Source organism: Mizuhopecten yessoensis, unplaced genomic scaffold (genome assembly GCF_002113885.1).
Source record: "Mizuhopecten yessoensis strain PY_sf001 unplaced genomic scaffold, ASM211388v2 scaffold11097, whole genome shotgun sequence".
Classification (NCBI taxonomy): domain Eukaryota; kingdom Metazoa; phylum Mollusca; class Bivalvia; order Pectinida; family Pectinidae; genus Mizuhopecten; species Mizuhopecten yessoensis.
In genome coordinates, this window is record NW_018408878.1 from 1,214,063 (window position 1) to 1,238,820 (window position 24,758).

At 39.5% G+C, this 24,758-nt stretch overlaps 1 protein-coding gene across 4 annotated transcripts in view; it reads left to right on the plus strand.

The window, feature by feature from the left end:
• Positions 1-24,758, plus strand: part of LOC110465655 (sortilin-related receptor-like) — an 80,207-nt gene that overhangs the window by 19,045 nt on the left and 36,404 nt on the right. For all 4 annotated transcript variants that reach the window (XR_002464634.1, XM_021521607.1, XM_021521608.1 and 1 more), the window contains 13 exons: positions 1,031-1,220; positions 2,471-2,608; positions 3,881-3,963; positions 6,340-6,521; positions 6,884-7,107; positions 8,935-9,205; positions 10,823-10,961; positions 12,045-12,257; positions 13,140-13,256; positions 13,721-13,840; positions 14,303-14,446; positions 16,469-16,705; positions 21,444-21,602. Coding sequence is in view for 3 of the 4 variants with exons in the window: in XM_021521607.1 (XP_021377282.1) it covers positions 1,031-1,220; positions 2,471-2,608; positions 3,881-3,963; positions 6,340-6,521; positions 6,884-7,107; positions 8,935-9,205; positions 10,823-10,961; positions 12,045-12,257; positions 13,140-13,256; positions 13,721-13,840; positions 14,303-14,446; positions 16,469-16,705; positions 21,444-21,602 (2,217 nt within the window). In the remaining variant the exon portion in view is untranslated. The remainder of the gene's footprint in view (positions 1-1,030; positions 1,221-2,470; positions 2,609-3,880; positions 3,964-6,339; positions 6,522-6,883; positions 7,108-8,934; positions 9,206-10,822; positions 10,962-12,044; positions 12,258-13,139; positions 13,257-13,720; positions 13,841-14,302; positions 14,447-16,468; positions 16,706-21,443; positions 21,603-24,758) is intronic.

Consider the following 24,758-nt stretch of genomic DNA (forward strand, 5'->3'; position numbering starts at 1 on the left):
CCCCCCCAGGTGGCAACAACAAACACCCAAAGGCTGTTCACAATGCACCGGCCTGCACCAGTGATGCCATTTAATTATCAAATTCACATTTACGCAAAAACTTCCATCGTCCTGGTCAATTACTATCAGAATCAATGTACATAGTATGTATCAGAAAATTAAATGAAAAATTAATCTGTCCGTCCTGAGCAGTGTGTTGCCCTGAACTGACTTGCCAGCTCACAAGCTGTACGTGCCTATCATGCCAATACAGGTGTGCCACCTACTGGGCGAACCATTAGAGAAAACTATTTCACACTAATTCCTTGTAGTCAACCGTGCGAAATATGATTTATCATTCAGACGAAATTCAGGCTCTTAAATAAACAGAAAATATTCAGTCAGAAACACCATACTTCTTCGTCAAAAAATGCCCTCTCTTTCTAGTGACTGTAATAATTTCTTGCTCAAGGATGTCCTGCACTTACCAATATAGACTGCCTTACTAAATGTAACTTATTTTAGACATGGTTGATGTTACTTAAAAGAGTTTTTCGCGTATCAGGTTCATCCTGTTTTTAATTGTAACATTTTCAGGTATAAATCCTGGCAAACCTGAAAATGTTTATATGGGCCTCCCTTGCAAGGCTTTGTCAGGGCTTGCCTGAAAGCAGCGTCAGATTACTAGGTCCGACCTTATTTAATAAACTTCGGTCCAACTGGTTCAACCAGTTGGATGGCAATAAATGAAAGCAACCTAAGTAAATGTTACATATCTGACACTTTGTGAATTGAATTTTGCTAGTCTTGGTCAATATTATTTATATTACACATTGTGGATGTTACTTATCTACAATTTTTCCTCAGTCATGTTTTTTTTTTCTTACACAAATCAAGGAACATACTATCAGATTTACCTCATACTCTGATTTGTAATGGAATCTTTTTGGTCTTTGTGACATCACAATCGTAATCGTAATCCAAAAACTGTTGTGAATGTGTTATTACAGCGTGAGTGTGAGATAAGTTACGATACTCTTTTGTGTTGTAGGTGGGGAATGTAGTTCAGAGGACTATAAGGACTGGTCCTTCCCCGACAACCCGCCCTTTGCTGGCTGTATCCTCGGCCGTAAAACTGTGTACCAGCGCAGAATTGCACACGCATTCTGTTACAACGGCCTTGACTACGAACGCAAGGTCACACAGAACAACTGCACCTGCAACCGCGAGGACTTCGAATGGTAAAACATGATCGGGTGATATCGTTAAATCTTGTACGGTAAAACCTGATTATACTGCCCAAGTTTCCTCAGTGAAATTATGGCATTATAAAGAGGTCTGCTGATATGTCGAGGGAGATTATAAGGAATTGTTTACCCTTTCACCACTGTAGACTATAATGGATTCATCCAGATTAATGCATGGTTGGGTTTCGTAAAGTTACATACGGGTGGAAGGGTTAAAAAAAAGGAAAATGATATCTAAGGAAAAATGTTAATTGTTAGTAATGTGTCATCTACGCTTAACAAGTGTTCGCTTCGTATACACTCCACTTACCCTTGGCAGATATAGCCGCGTTTACCGAGCCTTCAAATTTTCGTGCAGTGGTAATTGCTCGCATCCAATGAAATCGCGTCGTACATATATAGAGCTGTTGACGAAGGAAAACAGTAATGGCGACGCCCTGTACGGAAGCACGCTGTCGTTTATGTCAGTGTTTTGCCCCCCAGAAATAGGCGTACGATCTTTCGGGAAACTTCTGGAGTGTTAAATTAATTGATGGAAATCCTTGACTACGTGCCACATGTAAATGATGACCTGGGAAAATATGTGTGCTGCCTTTGGATTGTTTCCATATTGCTTTGTCATTAATACTCCGCCTCGACATACACGTGCTTATGTCAACACGCCGATGGAGTGTGTATGAAACGGTCATTCTGATTGGTTAAAAGTTGTTTGGGAGAAAAGTGATAACTCGTTATATCCGCTAGGTGGCAGTGGAGGCAATTATGAAAACAAGGCTAAATTCGCCAAGAGTTAGTGGAGTGTATACGAAGTGAACTTTATTTGTAAAAAAATCAAAAAAAAATCACAGATGATCTTGACTTAAACAGTGCTTATTTGAAAATTGAATGAAAAGTTTAGAGTAGGCTGAAACAAGATTGATAGGTAGGACTTTAGCTCAAATAGCCGCCATGGCATTCATTAACTTTCAGTATTATCAGAATATAGTTCTTGTGCCTGCGTTCCATCTTTTCAGCATTTAACCCTTTCACCCCTATGTAACTTTAGTAGACTCTACCATGCATTGATATGGATGAGTCCATTATGGTCTACAGTGGTGATAGGGTTAATAAGGTCAGAAATCTGATGTTAGGGTTATGACACCTTTGGCTGCTTACTCCTTTTATTATGCCCTATTTCAGAAGGATTCATACCTACTTCGTCACCTATTCAGCCTCAAATTATGATAAAATTTGTTATATTTCAGTGACTTTGGATTTAAGCTAAATACGTCTGGTCTAATATTGGGGCTAGGTACTTGTGACGAGGATAGGGATTCCTATATCGACGTACACGCTATTCCTGTACCCTGTCCTCCCGGGACCTATTACAAGTACACCAGAGGGTAAGTCTGGCCACTTGTGTTGTGGCGATAATCAATTATAATCGAAAATGAATCGATTATTATACAAGACGTATTGATTGTACAACCAATTCAAATGAACTGATTGGCAAATTTCGTAATCAATTATTTGGTTTAAACTTTAAGTGTTGTATGCTGTTTTCTGTTGATATCTGTCAGATTTACTCTTAAGTCAAATTCTAGTAGAAGGCTAAAACTAAAAGTGTAAAAGCATAAAAGACTGTCAAATGGATATACCAGGTCAGCCTTTGATTTTACACGGCAAAATTATGCCGCAAATCCCATTTCTAAGTGGTACACCATCATAATTACACATATTTCAAATAGATTTAGAGATTTTGAGTTTGGATGTTCCGACTTTAATCGATAATCGTTCATTAAAAGTCTTCCAATAGTTGATTATGATTTCCACTTCCGATTCCCAACATTACTGTCCACCCAAAGTCTAATACAAATGTGCTAGGGCGTAAGACTTGGACTTGAACCTTTACACGAATAAATCCATGTAAACAGGGATTTAAATAACATCCTCCTGACGATGTAGCCCTGTACGTATACAGGGATTAGGGTGGGTTGATTTCCCACAATATAAAAAACAAAACAAATAATATACAATTTTTTCACTGAGATTGTATTCTGTCTTTTCGTATTGCAGAGTTATCTGCTCTTGTGAGCATGTATTGATTGTAACGTCATTAGTTTGTGTTAGAAAATTACGTCGTTTTCTCAAAAAATTATGACGTTACTCTCACAAACAAATGACGTAACAATCAATACCTGCTATCAAGAGCAGATAACTCTGCAATACGAAAAGACGGAATATATTTTAAATATGAATGAAATATCAAAGCAATGGAAGTTAATACAGGACGTTTTAAAGTTTTATGCATAAATTATATGATTAAGAAATTTTGCTTAACATTTTCTTTAGGTAGGTAAAATAAGTTTGTCTGACGAAGGTGACAGGGTACGTATTGTACGCGTCACCGAAACATCACATGTAAACACTTACTGGTCGTGATACATAATTTTTCTTTTGTCTGATGAAGGTGACAGGGTACGTATCGTATTAGTCAACGAAATGTACCACATAAACGCTTACTGGTTGTGATACATAACTTTTCTACTATAAATAAGAAATAATCTAAAGTAAAATTCTTTATAGAAAGTTGTCCCCTCAAAGTTGATTTTTCAAGGAAAATATCAATGAATGGGTTAACATGGAGACATTATTTCACATTTTTCCTTTTACAGATATCGCAAAGTTTCCGGGGACATGTGTAAAGGTGGCCTGGACCACAGATTCTCGCCTCTCCTGTACTCGTGTCCAATCAGAGGTTTGTACTCATCACTGGTGAACTTGTGTGTACCAATGGAGACTGAAACAAACATTGGTCATACTCAGATCTGATTTTAATATACTTAGGCTATACTCAGATCTGATTTTAATATACTTAGGCTATACTCAGATCTGATGTAGTATATCTGGGCTATACTCAGATCTGATGTAATATACCTGGGTTATACTCAGATCTGATGTAGTATATACCTGGGCTATACTCAGATCTGATGTAGTATACCTGGGCTATACTCATATTTGATGTAATATACCTGAGCTTTTCTCAGATCTGATGTAATATACCTGGGCTATACTCAGATCTGATGTAATATACCTGGGCTATACTCAGATCTTATTGTAGTATACCTGGGCTATACTCAGATCTGATGTAGTATACCTGGGCTATACTCAGATCTGATGTAGTATATACCTGGGTCATACTCAGATCTGATGTAATATACCTGAGCTTTACTCAGATCTGATGTAATATACCTGGGCTATCCTCAGATCTGATGTACTATACCTGGGTCATACTCAGATCTGATAGGTAGTATATACCTGGGCCATACTCAGATCTGACGTAGTATACCTGGGCTTTACTCAGATCTGATCGTAATATACCTGGGTTATACTCAGATCTGATGTAGTATACCTGGGTCATACTCAGATCTGATGTAGTATATACCTGGGTCATACTCAGATCTGATGTAGTATACCTGGGCTTTACTCAGATTTGATGTAGTATACCTGGGCTATACTCAGATCTGATGTAGTATACCTGGGCTATACTCAGATCTGATGTAGTATACCTGGGCTATACTCAGATCTGATGTAATATACCTGGGTCATACTCAGATCTGATGTAGTATACCTGGGTCATACTCAGATCTGATGTAGTATACCTGGGTTATACTCAGATCTGATGTAGTATACCTGGGCTTTACTCAGATCTGATGTAGTATACCTGGGCTATACTGATATTTGATGTAATATACCTGAGCTTTACTCAGATCTGATGTAGTATACCTGGGTCATACTCAGATCTGATCGTAATATACCTGGGTCATACTCAGATCTGATGTAATATACCTGGGCTATACTCAGATCTGATGTAGTATATACCTGGGTCATACTCAGATCTGATGTAATATACCTGGGCTATACTCAGATCTGATAGAACATACCTGGGTCATATTCAGATCTGATGTAGTATATACCTGGGCTATACTCAGATCTGATGTAATATACCTGGGCTATACTCAGATCTGATAGAACATACCTGGGTCATATTCAGATCTGATGTAGTATATACCTGGGCTATACTCAGATCTGATGTAGGATACCTGGGCTATACTCAGATCTGATGTAGTATGCCTGGGCTATACTCAGATCTGATGTAGTATACCTGGGCTTTACTCAGATCTGATGTAGTATACCTGGGTCATACTCAGATCTGATGTAGTATACCTGGGCTATACTCAAATCTGATGTAGTATACCTGGGCTTTACTAAGATCTGATTGTAATATACCTGGGTTATGTTATATACCTGGGCTTTACTCAGATCTGATAGAATTTACCTGGGTCATATTCAGATCTGATGTAGTATATACCTGGGCTATACTCAAAACTGATCGTAATATACCTGGGCTTTACTCAGATCTGATCGTAATATACCTGGGTTATACTCATATTTGATGTAATATACCTGGGCTATACTCAGATCTGATAGAACATACCTGGGTCATATTCAGATCTGATGTAGTATACCTGGGTCATACTCAGATCTGATAGAACATACCTGGGTAATATTCAGATCTGATGTAGTATATACCTGGGCTATACTCAGATCTGATGTAGTATATACCTGGGCTATACTCAGATCTGATGTAGTATATACCTGGGCTATACTCAGGTCTGATGTAGTATACCTGGGTCATACTCAGATCTGATAGAACATATCTGGGTCATATTCAGATCTGATATAGTATATACCTGGGCTATACTCAGATCTGATGTAGTATATACCTGGGCTTTACTCAGATCTGATGTAACATACCTGGGCTATACTCAGATCTGATGTAGTATACCTGGGCTATGATGTAGTATATACCTGGGCTTTACTCAGATCTGATGTAACATACCTGGGCTTTACTCAGATCTGATGTAACATACCTGGGCTATACTCAGATCTGATGTAGTATACCTGGGCTATGATGTAGTATACACCTGGGCTTTACTCAGATCTGATGTAACATACCTGGGCTTTACTCAGATCTGATGTAACATACCTGGGCTATACTCAGATCTGATGTAGTATACCTGGGCTATGATGTAGTATACCTGGGCTATACTCGGTTCTTACTTTATTACAGAGATCCCCGAGTTCATTCTGTTCTCAACCCGCTTCACCATCCACCGGTTCATCCTAGGAGAAAATCGTGACGAACTCCTGGTACAACGCGACTATTCCCAGCAACACAGCCTGTTTGCTGTTGACTTTGATTACCGGGCCAACTGTCTGTTCTGGGCCGACGGCTCCGAGAACATGATTAAGGTAAATAGCTAACATCAACGTTTCACTTTCTACACGATGTACATATTAACTCATTCACCCCTGAAGACACATTTGAACCCTTCCAATATAAAGGTTGGAATAGTTCATTATGAAATGTCAGGGGTGAATGAGTTAAAGGTGGTTCAACGTTTCTAGACCCACTTTTCCCCTTTGTCATGCTATGTAATTTTCAAGTTTGACACCTTTTTACTGAATCTTTGGGAAAATTAGTATGCCTTTTCATATCGGGTAAACTATTTATGGACTTGGATGGAAGTTCAATGTAACCACGGTTACCGGTTTTCATTATTTAAGAAACTTGATTCAGCGGTAGGAATGTACTGAGGTGTTTGTTATTTCAGAGGATGTGTCTGAATGGTTCGAGTGCTGTGGAGAATATCGTCACACGAGGCCTGGCCTCTGTTGAATCGCTGGTTTTTGACTGGGCGGGGAACAACATTTTCTGGATTGATTCACATAACCGTACACTTGAGGTCGCCAGGAGCAATGGTGACTTCAGACGCACCCTCCTAAACAGTACACATCTGGACCAACCAAGAGCCTTGGCACTCGACCCTCACCACGGGTAAGGAAATAATTATGTCTCCCCTTCGATTGAAGGGAGACATTGTATTAGTACTGGTTCTTCTTATTCTGGGTCTTCTAATCGCAACTTGGCCGGGCCATACATTTTAAACCGTTAAAGATATCTTGATTAAACTTCAGGTAAGCATGCATCACCCCCAGAAGGTGTCCAGTGCCACACTATATACTATATACAGAGTTATTGCCTTTTGTTTATTTTTTATACCAAAGTTTGTCCGGAGCATAAGTTCCATGTCATTTCACCTACGTTGACCAAACTTACCATATTTATGCGACTTTGGAGGTAGAAATCTCTCGCACTGAAATCGGGTCTCATGCCCCACTATATGTAGAATTATGTCCCTTTGTTAATTTTTAAAACCAAGGTTTGTCCACAGCAAAACTTCCATGTTATTTCACCTACATTGACCAAACTATGGAAGTTATTTCACCTACATTGACCAAACTTGCTATAGTTTTAATGTATCTTGGGAAGTAGGAGTGTCGCATTCTAAATTTGGGTCTTGTGCCCCACATTATAAAGATATATGGCCCTTTGTTATTTTTTAATACCGAAGTTTGTCTATTGGCTAATAAGGGGAGACATGTTTTTGTTCACAAAAAGAAGTTTCTAATTATCTTCCCTTGTACGTTGAGTCCATTACCATGTGTACATACAAAATTGTCTCCCCTTTGTTATTTTGTACAAGTCACAGACCCTTGTGTTAAATCATTAACCATGGCTACATAGAGAATTATCTCTCCATGTTCATGTATGTAAGTTTAGTCTTTTAGCTCACCTGGCCAGAAGGGCCATGTGAGCTTATGCCGGGGCGCAGCGGCCGGCCGGCCGGCCGGCGTCAACTTTGCCATTTAAAAGACTTCTTCTCAATAACCAACAAGCCAAATGTCATGATATTTGGCTAGTTGGTTGCTGGGATGGAGCCCAACAAAGTTTGCGAAAAGAAATGACCTTTGCCCATATTCAAGGTCACAGGGATCAATTGTCTTGAAAACCTTTAAACAACTTCTTCTGTATAACCGAGAGGCCTATGGTGATGATATTTGGCCAGTAACATGCTAGGATGAAGCGCTACCAAGTTTGTTAAAATGAATGACCTTTGCTTATATTCAAGGTCACAGGGGTCATATATGTTTAAAACCTTTAAACAACTTCTTCCCAATAACCAATAGGTCCAGGATAATGATATTTGGCCAGTAGCATGCTGGGATGAAGGGCTACTAAGTTTGTTCCATTGAATGACCTTCGCTTGAATTCAAGGTCACAAGGTTGAACATATTTTTTCTCTAAAGCTAAAGGCCTAGAGTGATGATATTTGGCCAGTAACATGCTTGGATGAAGGACTATGTTCAAATGAATGACTTTCACACATTTTTAAGGTCACAGTGGTCAGTATATGTTAAAATCTTTAAATGTCACAGGCGTCATATGTTTAAATCTTTTGATAGGTTCTTATGAATCAAACACTGATATTCTGCCTGTAGCTGTATTTTAGTCCACTTTTAAGATTACAAGTGTGAGATTTATACCAGGTGAGCGATCCAGGCCCACTGGGCCTATTGTTTATGTATGTCCTTATTCTGATATTGAGTCAAGTTTTTCCCCTTGTTTGCTATTGGCTTGAAGAGTTACCTGTCCTTGGTTTCTGTAATTCTGTGAACTGTCCTGCCCTTGGTTACTGTTAGAAGATTTACCTGTCCTTGGTTTCTGTAATTCTGTGAACTTTCTTGCCATTGATTGCTGTTAGTAGAGTTATCTACCTTGATAAGTTAAGGCCTTCAGAGTTATCTGCCCTTGGTATTGTAGATGGATGTACTGGACGGACTGGTCGGATAGCCATCCACGGATCAGTAAGGCCTGGATGGATGGTAATACGAGCTCAATCAAAATTATCGTCAATGGTTCCTCCATCGTCCACTGGCCTAACGGTATCACCATTGACCACCGCATGGAGCGAATGTACTGGACTGACGCTTTCCTCGATCACATAATGTCTGCCGACTTGGAGGGTAATAACGAACGAGTGATTGTATCAGGAAGCGCAGTCCCCCATCCCTACGCCATTGGCATGTACAAGGTAATTTATATACACTAGATTATTACCCAGTCCCCCATCCCTACGCCATTGACATATACAAGGTAATTTATATACACTAGATAATTACCCAGTCCCTCATCCCTACGCCATTGACATATACAAGGTAATTCATATACACTAGATTATTACCCAGTCCCTCATCCCTACGCCATTGATATATACAAGGTAATTTATATACACTAGATTATTACCCAGTCCCTCATCCCTACGCCATTGACATGTACAAGGTAATTCATATACACTAGATTATTACCCACTCCCCATCCCTACGCCATTGGCATGTACAATTGAATTTATATACACTAGATTATTACCCAGTCCCCCATCCCTACGCCATTGGCATGTACAAGGTAATTCATATACACTAGATTATTACCCAGTCCCCCATCCCTATGCCATTGACATGTACAAGGTAATTTATATGCACCGGATTATTACCAAACCTTATATTACAACAGATAGCAACCAAGGTTTATGATGGACTTTTGATGGAGTGTTCATGAGCTTAACAGTATTAAGGTCAAAGCTATGCTTGTATTATTAGAGTAATCAAATCCGTCTACCTGTCCATCTGTTCATCTGTCTGTCAGCTGTCCATCCACACTTTCGTTTCCGAAGATTATCTTGGTGACCGAAAGATCTTCTGAAATTTGACATGGTGATAAGGGTTTACAAATTTTTGAAGGTCGAGTTCAAGATCACTGTTAATAAAAATAGACCTTGGTGGGTACTGTCCATTTTAATTTGACTGGTGATATACTGTGATAGGTCGATGTGCAGTAGGGGGTTTAACAGTTTTCTAGGTCAAGGTCAAGGGGTAAGGTTAATAAAAATAGAACTGGGGGGGGGGGGGGGGGGGGGGCGGTCAGGCACATAACAGGCCCATAACAGGCCCATAGCTGGCCCCTATCTGACCTGACAGTGAAGTAGTTGTGTGAAAGTCTTTATTTGTTTCAAGCTTTTTAATACATTTCCATATCTATCTATCCTATCCTCTATAATAAGCAGGGGGTCAAAACATAATCTCTTATTCAAAGTAGAGTGATAGGCTTATAACAGGACAATGATATAGCATTTGTTTGCTGAACTGCAATGGATTTGGCTGGGCTTAGTATCAACCATGGGCTTATTGCTGGATTAAGCTTTATTATACATTAAACCTCAGAGTACACATCCACAGCAGACTTCTCGGTGTTATATGTTATCTACTAACCCTGATTAAAGCTGACAGTGCAAGTTAAAAAGCTTTCAATCAAAATTAAAAAAAGCAATAGAAAGTTTTATTATTTGTTCTGGTTTTGAGATGTTCCCCAGTGACTCTGCCTTCCAGCTGTCATTTCAATGGAAGCTCCAACATTTTTAAAAGTTTGTTTTGCTTTGCTCCTTTAGTTATGGTGACAGCACGCAAAGATTGTCACTGGGGAACATCTCAAAACCAGAAGAAGAAAAACATTTTATCTTGATTTTGAGCTTTTTCAACTTGCACTGTCAGCTTTAAACTCATAAATATGTATAACTTCAATTTTACTTAATTGATGCATGATTTGTTTTATGATGCTGAATACCACTCAGAGATGATCTTGTTGTTTTCAACAGAACGTGCTGTACTGGACGGACTGGTCAAGGAAGTCGATCATGAGTGTGGACAGCACTGACAACACCTACATCCGGGCCGTACTGACCAATGTGTCCGACATCATGGACTTGAAAGTCCTATCACACCAAACACAACAATGTACGTCCTTACTTGGGTTTATTAAAAAACATCCCCTTCAGATTTAAGATTTTAAAGCCCCATCATTTTATTCAGGGTGACATTATAGTATTAACTATGTCCCCGCTTGTCCCGATTCATTGTCTCTGGAACGTTGTTTTGTGAATGGAGTCTTTAGGATGGACCTACTTCAATAGGTCTGCAGCTACTGTTATCCTAGATTTACTGGCAGTCATCTGCCGAATCCTGTCCAATGATTGGCTGAATTTGGCGACTTTCACCACTGCGACCCCTATGATTTAGTTCCAGATTGCCACCAGATTTCAAAATGATATCCTCTGTGTATAAAATCAATATAAAATCAAGAAATCTTTGACAGAATTCTGTTAACACGGTAAGGTTAGATACACATTTCTTACATTAACAAGAATGGAATTTGCGTCAAAATCTATCTAAGTTAAGATTACTATCCAAGTCGATTGTACAAAGTGAGTTTATCAGTTACGGTAAAACTCTGGTCGGTCCAAACCGATAACGCAAACACAAGGTTGATTTTATCAAACTTTCTAGAAAGCTATGCCTGAGTCCATATCTGAGGTCACCGTTACTAATAATAGAATGGCAACAATGACATTTCTTTGTGATCTACAATGTATGTATTCCCCTAAACACTGCATAGTTTGAAAAAAATAGTTCCTGAAAGAAAAAAACATTCATTTCATAAATGTATCACAAATAAAGCAATACTGTATGAAAGGAAACTCTTGCCCAGTCAACTATTCGTCCTTTGCCGATAAAATCCATGTTTATAATATTTCGCCCTTCACATGCAATTACTGTATATTGTATAGTGTGTACTAATATTAACTGTCATGATAAAGTTCTCCTTATTGGGGAGGGCAAAAAAGGCCAAAAAAATAAACTGTGGCAAAAATGTCTGGGTATACAGTAAAAAAAAAAATATTTTGCATAGTCGTATTATATATAAGTGACTGACAAACAATTGTTAATTTTCAAATTTATGTTTGCTCTTTGGTTCGTCATAAATATGTGTTTTTTTTTACAGCAAACAGTTCTGATTTCCTCTCTTAAAATGTTTTGTAGTGGAGACAGCGTGTAGTGGAGGAAATGGCCAGTGCTCGCAGCTGTGTCTACCGAAACCACCGACCTCCATAATGAACGAAAAGAATCGCACCTGTCGCTGTGGTAATGCTGTTCGGCACTCAATCATCAATGATGGAAATGAACGATGTCTCTGTGCTGTAGGAGAGAAGGTGGACGTTCATACTGGGGCCTGCCAGTCAGCCAATACCTCGGGTCAGTATGGTCAATGAGAATTAGTACTTAATATGTAAATTGCTTTTAAGGGCTCTGCATTAATGATGCAGGTGCTGTACAGTAATCACAGGGGATGCAACGATAAGATAAATATGGCGGTACGATGCTTACAATATGTATTATGATACAAATATCAGGTGGTCGGATGGTGCAGTGGATAGCACACTCGCCTTTTACCAAGGTGGCCGGGGTTCAATACCCTGATCGGAGGTCAAAAGGCACAGGGTCACCTGCCCGACCAAGTGGGTTTTCTCCAGATTCTTAGGTTTCCTCCCACACTTAAAATGGTCACTTCAAAATGATTAAGTACAGGGGTTTATGGAGTTTTGTCATAGAACTACCGAAATACATTTTTGTATAATTTCTAGTACTTGAGGGTATATGACTGCACAGTGGACCATAACTTTATAAAAATATAAGTACCCTATTTTAGAGATTGATCAAATTTATTGATAATTTCAGTACTGTTAGTGTATCACAACGCAGTCGAACAAAACGGTACACATGGAAGTATCCCAATTTGATACCATACAATATATTGTTGCAACCCAAGTAATCACAGAGTCTATCTGTCCATCGATATTTTGTGTCTGGAAATTATATCAGAATGAAAAAGACTGGGAAATCCTTTAACAATATGACACGGTAATACATGGATAAGTAGATGTGCAATAGGGGTTTTAAGGTCAAGTTCACTGTTACTAAAAATAGACTCTGGGGTTATAGTCATTCACATGACGAGGCTCTAGCTGTCCTGTCATTGCTTTAGTGTGAATATAAATTTTCACATTTTCTTGCCAATAGACTCTTGAATGAAATTGCGAGGCTTTGAATTAAACAGTAATTGTTTTGTTTTGACAGGAGATGGATCGTGTGGAGCCCAGGATTTTGCCTGTAGCAATGGTAAATGTATTTCTTCCGCGTGGATTTGTGACCGTGACAACGACTGCGGAGACTTCAGTGACGAGCTGGACTGCAGTGAGTATTTAGTACAGTACCGTAATTATCCAACAATAAGCCCTCATGCTTGGTAAAAAGCTCACCAATATCTATTGCAGTTAGGAAGAAATGACAACAAAAGCTTTTTCATTGTCTTGTATTAAATCCATCCCCCTAATATCAGTCAGGGAATATGTGTTTTTTTTTGTCTAAATACTATTATGGAGGTCAAACACAATTTGACCCATGCTTGAAGTCAAATTTGTAACTGCTAGCACAGCAGTGTTCAAATGCTCTTGATCTAATAAAGTGGTCAAACACTTCAGACCTCAGGGTTGAACGGGCAGTCGAATATTCCAGGCCTCTCTGTTGACCTGAATGGTCAAATACTCCAGACCTCAAGGCTTTGATATCGGAGCTATAAAACATTCAGTAATTTATGTCATACTGGGGCTGGTATTCTGTAAACATAATATGACAATTAACTTCTTTAATTAACACAGCTATGCGCGGATGTCCTACAGGCAGTTTCAAATGCAAGTCGTCTAACCGTTGTATTCCGGAGCGTTGGCATTGTGACTTTGATAAGGATTGTACCGACGGCAGTGATGAACTACACTGTAGTAAGTAGTGACACACAAGATACTGCAAATATTTACTAGTCTCATTGCAGTGCTTTTCATGCTTAAGATATATTGCAATTTTTGTAATTATTGCGCCAATTGAAATTCCTGTATATTGTTTTATATTTCTTATCTTATGGGTGGACTAATTCATCAAAACACTTATCTGGTAAAATTTTATTACCCAATGGTATATGCCTAAATTTAAGTATGTTCATTTAAAGTATTTGAAATGCAAAAGAACCCAAAATTGTCAATAAATTGTGAGAGATCACAGAAGCTTTCATATTCCCCAATGCAAGAGGCAAGTTAGTAAAAGGATGTGAACATTTGTAAAATGAAAGATTTTGCCGAAGTTTTGATTTTTTCTCCCTTCCTCCCACTTCATTTTAGAAAGCGCCCATGATCTCAATCCTCTGTGCTCTTGTTCTCTATATGATGACAAGTGTTAACTTATTACAGATCACACCACATGTGCGTCAACAATGCACACCTGCGATTCAGGACGCTGCATCCCTAAAAACTGGACCTGTGACTTTGACAACGACTGTCACGACGGCGTCAATGGGTCTGTGTCGTCGGACGAACGCAACTGTTCATATAATGGTGAGACGTCGACACATTGCGATAAAATTTTGTATATATTTGTGTTTGCCTGTGTAGAATAAGACTTTGTTGGGTGTCATACAAACAAAAACCTATTTGTGATGGTCCTATGCTTAATTGACATGCTTTTCATATCTCAAGATGGAATAAGCAGGATTTTACTCAAGTCATTCCACCCCTGAAATTTCACAATGAACTATTCCAACCTTTGAATTGGAGGAGTTCAAATGTGTCTTCAGGGATGAATGAGTCAAGTCTCATAGCCTGACTATCGAAGTTCAAAAATATAACAAAATTGCTCTCCAACTTGTTTGATGAACATAATCACAGATAAAGTCTCGCCGAGACAAAGTAGCGGAAACGAGACTAAGGTGTTCCGGCTTTTCCGGCGATGGGAGTGTCAACATTAAGGTTTTGCATTGAAGTTAGTTTCACTGAAAGTATAAGTGCTAGACCAACCAAACGTGGACCATAGATGCATCTTAGGTAGTACATCTCAACCCATGCATCAAATATTGGATGCGGCCTACCTTTCATGGTCTATTGACTTAGTCAGCATCTCCATCATAATTAGAGTTTAAGTTGGTTTCTCTGAAACTTTGAGTAAGTGCTAGACCAACCAAACTTGGACCATAGATGCATCTTAGGTAGTACATCTCAACCCATGCATCAAATACTGGATGTATACATTTAATTTATTTTTACTGATATGTGCATTGATGGTCAAAGCGGGGCACAGGCGAGACATATCAATCCTTATGACCTGTAATTTAGATAATTAATGAACGACCAGTAGAAATCTACTTGTCTGTCCATGCTGATATAAGCTGGTTTACCATAATTACCGTATTTACTATATTTACCCTAATAAACTTCAGTTTATGTATCTCACCTAGTAAGCAGACTTGTACTGTTATTTGATCTGAGTATTCAATCCCTTTGCAGTAATTTACCAACTTACTAGAAAAATGTGTGTGTTATTGTTTATTTCAGTTCAATGTCACTATATGGTATGGCATCCGTTGCCATCAACTTTTCCTTAAACAACTCCTTCTAAATCTTTGAACAGGTTCTTTTGAATGGTCATGTTATTTAAGTTGAAGCTTAATGTAGTTCAGATAACTCATTCACCCCTGAAGACACATTTGAACTCTTCCAAATTAAAGGTTGGAATAGATCATTAGAAAATTTCAGGGGTGAATGAGTTGATATATTTAACTTTCACCTACTTTTTAGTGTAAGATTACTACCAGGTGAGACATGTTTATATTAACCTGTAAGTTTATGCCTAATACTGTATTAATGTTGTTCTCTAGTTATATATGTCGTTTAGTTCCCTCCCCAGATATATGTCTCTATACATGAGTGTTTATTTTCCCACCCCAGATATTTTTCTCTATACGCAAGTATTTATTTCCCTCCCCAGATTTACGTCTCTATACACGAGTGTTTATTTCCCTCCCGAGATATATGTCTCTATATACGAGTGTTTATTTCCCTCCCGAGATATACGTCTCTATACACGAGTGTTTATTTCCCTCCCCAGATATACGTCTCTATACACGAGTGTTTATTTTCCTCCCCAGATATATGTCTCTATACACGAGTGTTTATTTCCCTCCCCAGATATGTCTCTATATACGAGTGTTTATTTCCCTCCCGAGATATATGTCTCTATACACGAGTGTTTATTTCCCTCCCCAGATTTACGTCTCTTTACACGAGTGTTTATTTCCCTCCCCAGATATATGTCTCTATACACGAGTGTTTATTTCCCTCCCCAGATATGTCTCTATATACGAGTGTTTATTTCCCTCCCGAGATATATGTCTCTATACACGAGCGTTTATTTCCCTCCCGAGATATATGTCTCTATACACGAGTGTTTATTTCCCTCCCGAGATATATGTCTCTATATATGAGTGTTTATTTCCCTCCCGCGATATATGTCTCTATATACAAGTATTTATTTCCCTCCCCAGATTTACGTCTCTTTACACGAGTGTTTATTTCCCTCCCCAGATATTTGTCTCGCTAATGAATTCCACTGTGAGGCCCACCAGCCTAAGTGTGTCCCTATTGGATTGAGATGTGATGGCAGAAATGATTGTGGTGATCGGTCTGACGAGAAGAACTGTACAACCTGCCCTAGTGGGGAATACCGCTGTAAAACAGGGGCCTGTATCTTCAACAACTGGAAGTGTGATGGCGACGCCGACTGTTCAGATGGAAGTGACGAGACTGAGGATATCTGTGGAAGTGAGTAATCAAAGTATTGCCGTGGCAACACAAGATCATCACATTGTCTCCTTGGCAACAATTGTCATACAATCTCCTTAGTAATATATCATTATCACACCATCTTCATGGTAACACAGGGTCACTACATCATTTCCATAGAGTCACAGGGTCACAACATCATCACCATAGTAACACAAGGTCACAACATCATCACCTAGATAACACAGGGTCACCCCATCATCTCCATAGTAATACAGGGTCACCACAACATCTCCATAGTAATACAGGGTCACCACATCATCTCCATAGTAATACAGGGTCACCATACCATCTCCATAGTAATACAGGGTCACCCCACCGTCATACAATCTCCTTAGTAATATTTCATTATCACACCATCTCCATGGAAACACAAGATCATCACCTTTTCTCATTTGCAACAATTGTCATACAATCTCCTTAGTAATATATCATTATCACACCATCTTCATGGTAACACAGGGTCACTACATCATTTCCATAGAGTCACAGGGTCACAACATCATCACCATAGTAACACAAGGTCACAACATCATCACCTAGATAACACAGGGTCACCCCATCATCTCCATAGTAATACAGGGTCACCACATCATCTCCATAGTAACACAAGGTCACCATACCATCTCCATAGTAACACAGGGTCACCACATCATCTCCATAGTAACACAGGGTCACCACATCATCTCCATAGTAACACAGGGTCACCCCTTCATCTCCATAGTAACACAGGGTCACCACATCATCTCCATAGTAACACAAGGTCACCACATCATCTCCATAGTAACACAGGGTCACTCCTCCATATCTATAGTAACATAGGGTCACCACATCATCTCCATAGTAATACAGGGTCACCGAACCATCTCCATAGTAATACAGGGTCACCACAACATCTCCATAGTAATACAGGATCACCACATCATCTCCATAGTAATACAGGGTCACCACATCATCTCCATAGTAATTCAGGGTCACCATACCATCTCCATAGTAATACAGGTTCACCACAGCATCTCCATAGTAATACAGGGTCACCCCTTCATCACCATAGTAATACAGGGTCACCACATCATCTCCATAGTAATTCAGGGTCACCATACCATCTCCATAGTAATACAGGTTCACCACATCATCTCCATAGTAATACAGGGTCACCACACCATCTCCATAGTAATACAGGGTCACCACATCATCTCCATAGTAACACAAGGTCACCACAACATCTCCATAGTAATACAGGGTCACCCCATCATCTCCATAGTAATACAGGGTCACCACATCATCTCCATAGTAATTCAGGGTCACCATACCATCTCCATAGTAATACAGGTTCACCACATCATCTCCATAGTAATACAGGGTCACCCCTTCATCTCCATAGTAATACAGGGTCACCACACCATCTCCATAGTAACTCAGGGTCACCCCACCATATCTATAGTAACATAGGGTCGCCGCATCATCTCCATAGTAACACATGGTCACCATACCATCTTAATAGTAATTCAGGGTCACCTCAACATCTCCATAGTAATACATGGTCGCCATACCATCTCCATAGCAACACAGGGTCACCACACCATCTCAATAGTAATACAGGGTCATCACATCATCTCCATAGTAACACAGGGTACCTTTTCTCATTTGCAACAATTGTCATACAATCTCCTTAGTAATATTTCATTATCACACCATCTTCATGGTAACACAGGGTCACTACATCATTTCCATAGAGTCACAGGGTCACAACATCATCTCCATAGTAATACAAAGTCACCACAACATCTCCATAGCAATACAGGGTCACCATACAATCTTCATAGTAATTCAGGGTCACCTCAACATCTCCATAGTAATACATGGTCGCCATACCATCTCCATAGCAACACAACGTCACCACACTTAGTAATATTTCATTATCACACCATCTTCATGGTAACACAGGGGCACTACATCATTTCCATAGAGTCACAGGGTCACAACATCATCACCATAGTAACACAAGGTCCCCACACCATCTCCATAGTAACACAGGGTCACTGCTCCATATCTATAGTAGCATAGGGTCACCACATCATCTGCATAGTAATACAGGGTCGCCACATCATCTCCATAGCAACACAACGTCACCACACTTAGTAATATTTCATTATCACACCATCTTCATGGTAACACAGGGTCACTACATCATTTCCATAGAGTCACAGGGTCACAACATCATCTCCATAGTAATACAGGGTCACCATACCATCTCCATAGTAATTCAGGGTCACCCCACCATCTCCATAGTAATACAGGGTCACCCCACCATCTCCATAGTAACACAAGGTCACCCCACCATTTCCATAGTAACCCAGGGTCACCCCACCATCTCCATAGTAACACAGGGTCACCACACAATCTCCCTTGTATATATTTATTTATTATACCCACGAAGTATCATGTTGACAGCTAGACCCCACCCCCTTGTTTATATTGACAGGCATACATGTAATAACCTCCCCTATATCCTGTTGACAGCTAGACTGCCCCTTCTTGTTTATATTGACAGTTATACATGTACTTACCTCCCTTATATCGTGTTGACAGCTAGACCACACACCCTTGTTTATATTGACAGTCATACATGTTATAACCTCTCTTATATCGTGTTGACAGCTAGACCACACACCCTTGTTTATATTGACAGTCATACATGTTATAACCTCTCTTATATCGTGTTGACAGCTAGACCACACACCCTTGTTTATATTGACTGACATACATGTTATAACCTCCCTTATATCGTGTTGACAGCTAGACCACACACCCTTTTTATATTGACAGTTATACATGTACTTACCTCCCTTGTATCGTGTTGACAACTAACATACGTCCCTTGTTTATATTGATGTCTAGATTTATATCCCCTGTCTAGTGATGACAGCTAGATTTACCTCCTTTGATTATATTGATGTCTAGACGTACCTCTCTTGTCTAGTGTTGACAGCTAGACTTGCCTCCCTTGTTTATATTGATGTCTAGATTTATATCCCCTGTCTTGTGATGACAGCTAGATTTATCTCCCTTGATTATATTGATGTCTAGACGTACCTCTCTTGTCTAGTGTTGACGGCTAGACTTGCCTCCCTTGTTTATATTCCTGTCTAGATTTATCTCCCCTGTCTTGTGATGACAGCTAGATTTATCTCCCTTGATTATATTGATGTCTAGACTTATTGATGTCTATATCCCTTGTATTGTATTTACAGCTAGTCTTACCTCCCTTGTCTAGTGTTGACAGCTAGATTTATATCCCTTGTTTATATTCATGTCTAGATTTATCTCCCCTGTCTTGTGATGACAGCTAGATTTATATCCCTTGATTATATTGATGTCTAGACTTATTGATGTCTATATCCCTTGTATTGTATTTACAGCCAGACTTACCTCCCCTGGCTTGTGATGACAGCTAGATTTATCTCCCTTGATTATATTGATGTCTAGACTTATTGATGTCTATATCCCTTGTATTGTATTTACAGCTAGACTTACCTCCCTTGTCTAGTGTTGACAGCTAGATTTATCTCCCTTGTAAGGGCCCGGTATCGGAGATATGGGTGCCTTATAGTAATCTGTCTAATTTTGTTCCTGGCTGATAACTTTGGTATCTATGGACCGATGTACGAAACTTGGTCAAGATATTCAGTTCACAAAAATACACATTGATGTAAAAAGTCAAGGTCAAAGGTCAAGGTCATTAGGTTCAAAGGTCAAGGTCAAATTTTACATCTTTTCACTGATGAACATTTTGTTATTACATTATGAAGCAAAGTTGATTAGAATTAAACAAGGAGTCAACTGACCTAAGGTCAAGGTCATCGGGTCAGGGGTCAATGTCAAATTTTGTAGCTTTTCACTGGTGAACATTTTGCTATGACATTATGAAGCAAAGTTGTTCGGAATTATACAAAGAGACACACTGAGGTAAAAAGTCAAGGTCAAGGTCATTAGATTCAAAGGTCAAGGTCAAATTTTGTACCTTTTCCCTGATGAACATTTTGTTATGACATTATGAAGCAATGTTGTTAAAACTTAACACAGTCAACTGACCTTAGGTCCAGGTCGCTGGGCCCAAAGGGTCAAGGTCAAGTTTTGTATTTTTCACTGATGAACATTTTGTTATGATATTAAGAGGTAAAGTTGGTCTGAATTAAAGAATAAGTCAACTGACCAAAGATCAGGGTCACTGGGTTAATGGTCAAGGTCATTTGGGTCCAAAGGTCAAAGACAAAGTGGATCTCTGACTTTGACCCTGGCTCTTGATGGAGGAGATATATAAGGTGAAAGAAAACAAATCAAAGCTAACAAATGAGTGTTGTACTGGTATTTACATTTCTGTTAGCCCAGCAAATATGGAGGTGGAAGGAAACATGACTCACATCATAGTACATGTTAAATGTATATTTTGCTTCCTTGCGAATATTATTGAAGTCCAAACGTCAAGCTCAGCTATATGGGCAGATCGCTTCTTGGTGATTATAGGGGATATATTGCCACAAGACGGGGCCCTTACTGACCTTTCAATGTTCTAGTTTATATTGATGTCTAGACTTACCTCCCTTGTCTAGTGTTGGCAGCTAGACTTGCCTCCCTTGATTATATTGATGTCTAGACTTACCTCCCTTGTCTAGTGTTTACAGCTAGATTTACCTCCCTTGTATTGTATTTACAGCTACACATGTGATGAACACCACCACCACCCCAACGCCTCCTCCAACGTCATGCCACTTCTGGCAGTTCACCTGCCACAACAGAAAGTGTGTTTGGTGGAGTGAGCGCTGTGACCAGGTCGATGATTGTGGCGACAATAGTGACGAGTTCAACTGTGGAGGTCTGTACATATAGAAAACATGATCACGGAAACAATTGAGGCTGGATTGCGATTAAGAGATATGTAGACATTTAGGAAGATTAATATTATGTAATGAATAAGAATGTACAAATTGGGATGCTTAATTATGCACTCATATCTTCGTAACAACCCTTTCCCCATCTAACCACTCAACCCATGCATCAAATGCTGGATTAAGTTTTTGTGTTTAAGTTAGTTTCTCTGAAAGTATAAGTGCTTCACCAACCAAACTTGGACCATAGATGCATCTTAGGTAGTACATCTCAACCCATGCATCAAATGCTGGATGCGGCCTACCTTTCCTGGTCCATTGACTTTGTCAGCATCTCCATCAACATTAAGATTTGGATTTAAGTTAGTTTCCCTGATATGTGCATTGATGGTCAAAGCGGGGCATAGGCGAGACATATCAATCCGAATGGCTTGTTACAATTTATTCTTAAAAAAAACTACAATTAGGGAGACATTCAAAATTAAATATGTCCGTATTGTTTGATTAGACCTGTTTGAAACCATCATCTGCCATCATGTACAATTTTTAATAGAAATCAGTAGATATCACATTTACTTTTAGAAAGCATATTAATTTTACAAATGTCTGCATAATTTCTAATCTAATCCGATAGCTCAGTAGTGAGAGTACTGTAAACCAGGACATTTTTGCTGCAGTTTATTTTTTTCCCTATTTTTGCCCTCTGTGTAATGAGGGCGAATTTATCATAACAGATAAATTTCCCTAAACAACATTACACACATAGTATTTAAAAATGTGACGGATGAAATAACCCCATAATTGAATTTTTCGGCAAATTAAACAAGTTTAACTTTATGAACGTTTTCCGTTATACAGTAACGACAATGCTATTTATATACAACTAACACACGAGAAACAGTTAACCTGTTTATTACTCTTGTAGCAACATATTTACATACAGTAATACATTTGGCGCATCAGGGGCTACTCACTCCAACAATATTACTACCATATATTTAATACCTAGACTCTGGGGGTATTGAGGGAAGCAGCTAGACTCTGAAAATGTCTTTAGAGAAGCACCTACCCAGCCCAGAGAAGTGAGCAGCTAGACTCTGAAAATGTCTCCAGAGAAGCAACTAGACTCTGGTTGTAGACTCTGAAAATGTCTTCAGAGAAGCACCTACCCAGCCCAGAGAAGTGAGCAGCTAGACTCTGAAAATGTCTCCAGAGAAGCGACTAGACTCTGGTTGTAGACTCTGAAAATGTCTTCAGAGAAGCACCTACACAGCCCAGAGAAGTGAGCAGCTAGACTCTGAAAATGTCTCCAGAGAAGCGACTAGACTCTGGTTGTGAACACCCCTAGAGAAGCCATGATGAGAGCAGCTAGACTCCTGTGATACCAGAGAAGCCGCATCCCCACACTAATATAAAACTATGTTGAGATTGGGGGTGAATTCCCCTAGAATTTAAAGCCAAAATCGAATGAAAGTGTAATATGAGTATTACACAGGAGTGAGAGCCCCCAATACGAAGGAGGTTTCTGGGTATTAAAATAGTGCATATTATAAACAATACATTTCAAAGCATTGTGATGCCAAGCCCTCAAATCTAGGATTAAACATGACCTAAGAGGACATATGGCTCTGGGCAGCGCGAATCGTAGATGGGTCGATGCGGATGTATCGCATAAAACAATTGGAAGACCATCTGCCCAAGGTTTGAATGACATGGTCTTCCACGCCTGCTGCAGCTGCAGATGTTGCAGAACCTATGTGAAAGGAGTGGCCACTAAATGTTTGGGAACTAAGACCACAGGCTGTTAAAGTTTTGTTGAGAAAATTTAAAAAAGGTTGACGCATTAATGGCTTAGTGAAATCCAATGTTTCAACAAATAAAGGGGAACTAGGTAATGCACCCTGAGAACCCCTACGTTGTATATAAGTATGCATTGTACTGACTGGAGACAAAGCCCTGTTTTCAAACACTTTGACTGTGACACCTTTTCTGAAAGGGTCTGTCTTAGAAGCTCTCAAATACAAATTAAAACAAGACTTGTCAGGGTATAAAAATATATCACAAATACGGATATAATTGTTGTCGGACCGAGCTTGGCAAGTAAACTCACCACAACGCAAGAAACCATAAAAAGCTGTCTTGAATGCACATGTTAGCATAAGGCTAGTAAACGAATCAAATAGTCCTGTTTCACATGAAAGAACCTCACACAATTTAAACAGCACATTGTATGTAATAGGAAGACGTTTCACGGTATTGTTCACTTGAGATTTCTTGATTGCACGCAAAATGTAAGACAGTCTGAGCGTATTAGCGATTGGATCTCCTAAATTGTGGCGTATGTAGTAGAACCGAACACCTGATAAGTACAGTTTAATAGTATCATGACGAAGACTGAGGGCTTTCTGACAGTGCATACTGAATAAAATGAGCAGGTCTTCATCAACGGGTGGAAGAGAGTTCACTGGGAAAGTAATACCCATCATCAGCACAAATGTCAGAAAACAGTTCAAAGCCGACTTATAGGTGGCTAAAGTTCTAGCACTAAGGGCTGCATTCCATAAACAGTCCACCTCGTGATTCAACTCATGAGTAGGGAAGACATAGCCAGATATGGCACCGGAAGGACTTCTGCGTTTGGAGCCAACATCCGGAAACGCCCCATCTGGTAACGAGAAAGAGAATCAGCGATGTTATTGTCAACTCCTGGTATGTGTTTAGCATGAATAACAAAGTTATTGATGGCTGAATGATATGTAAGTCTTCGCATGAGTCTCATAATGCTTTTCACCTTTGATCTCCCTTTGGTAATATTTCAACAACGGCTAAGTTATCACAATGAAACAATATTCTTTTCTTGTGCCACTGGAAGCCGGAGTCATTGGAACTGTATTAGAACTTCCCGCACTGTAGGAATCTGCACTCATAGTCGTAGCGATTTGCCGTTCACTCCCGGCCGCTGCTGCTACCCGTACCCCGGTGTTTGTAGCGGTCTCTTCACGCCTGCTACCTGACAAAGGTGACTGAGGACGTTGATCCAAGCAACTTTCGAGATGAAGATAGCACTCCTGGAGAGTTGCCACGCTCTCTGTCAGCGAACTAACCATGTCTATGAGGTTCTGACTATTGTCAGAGTTGTTGTT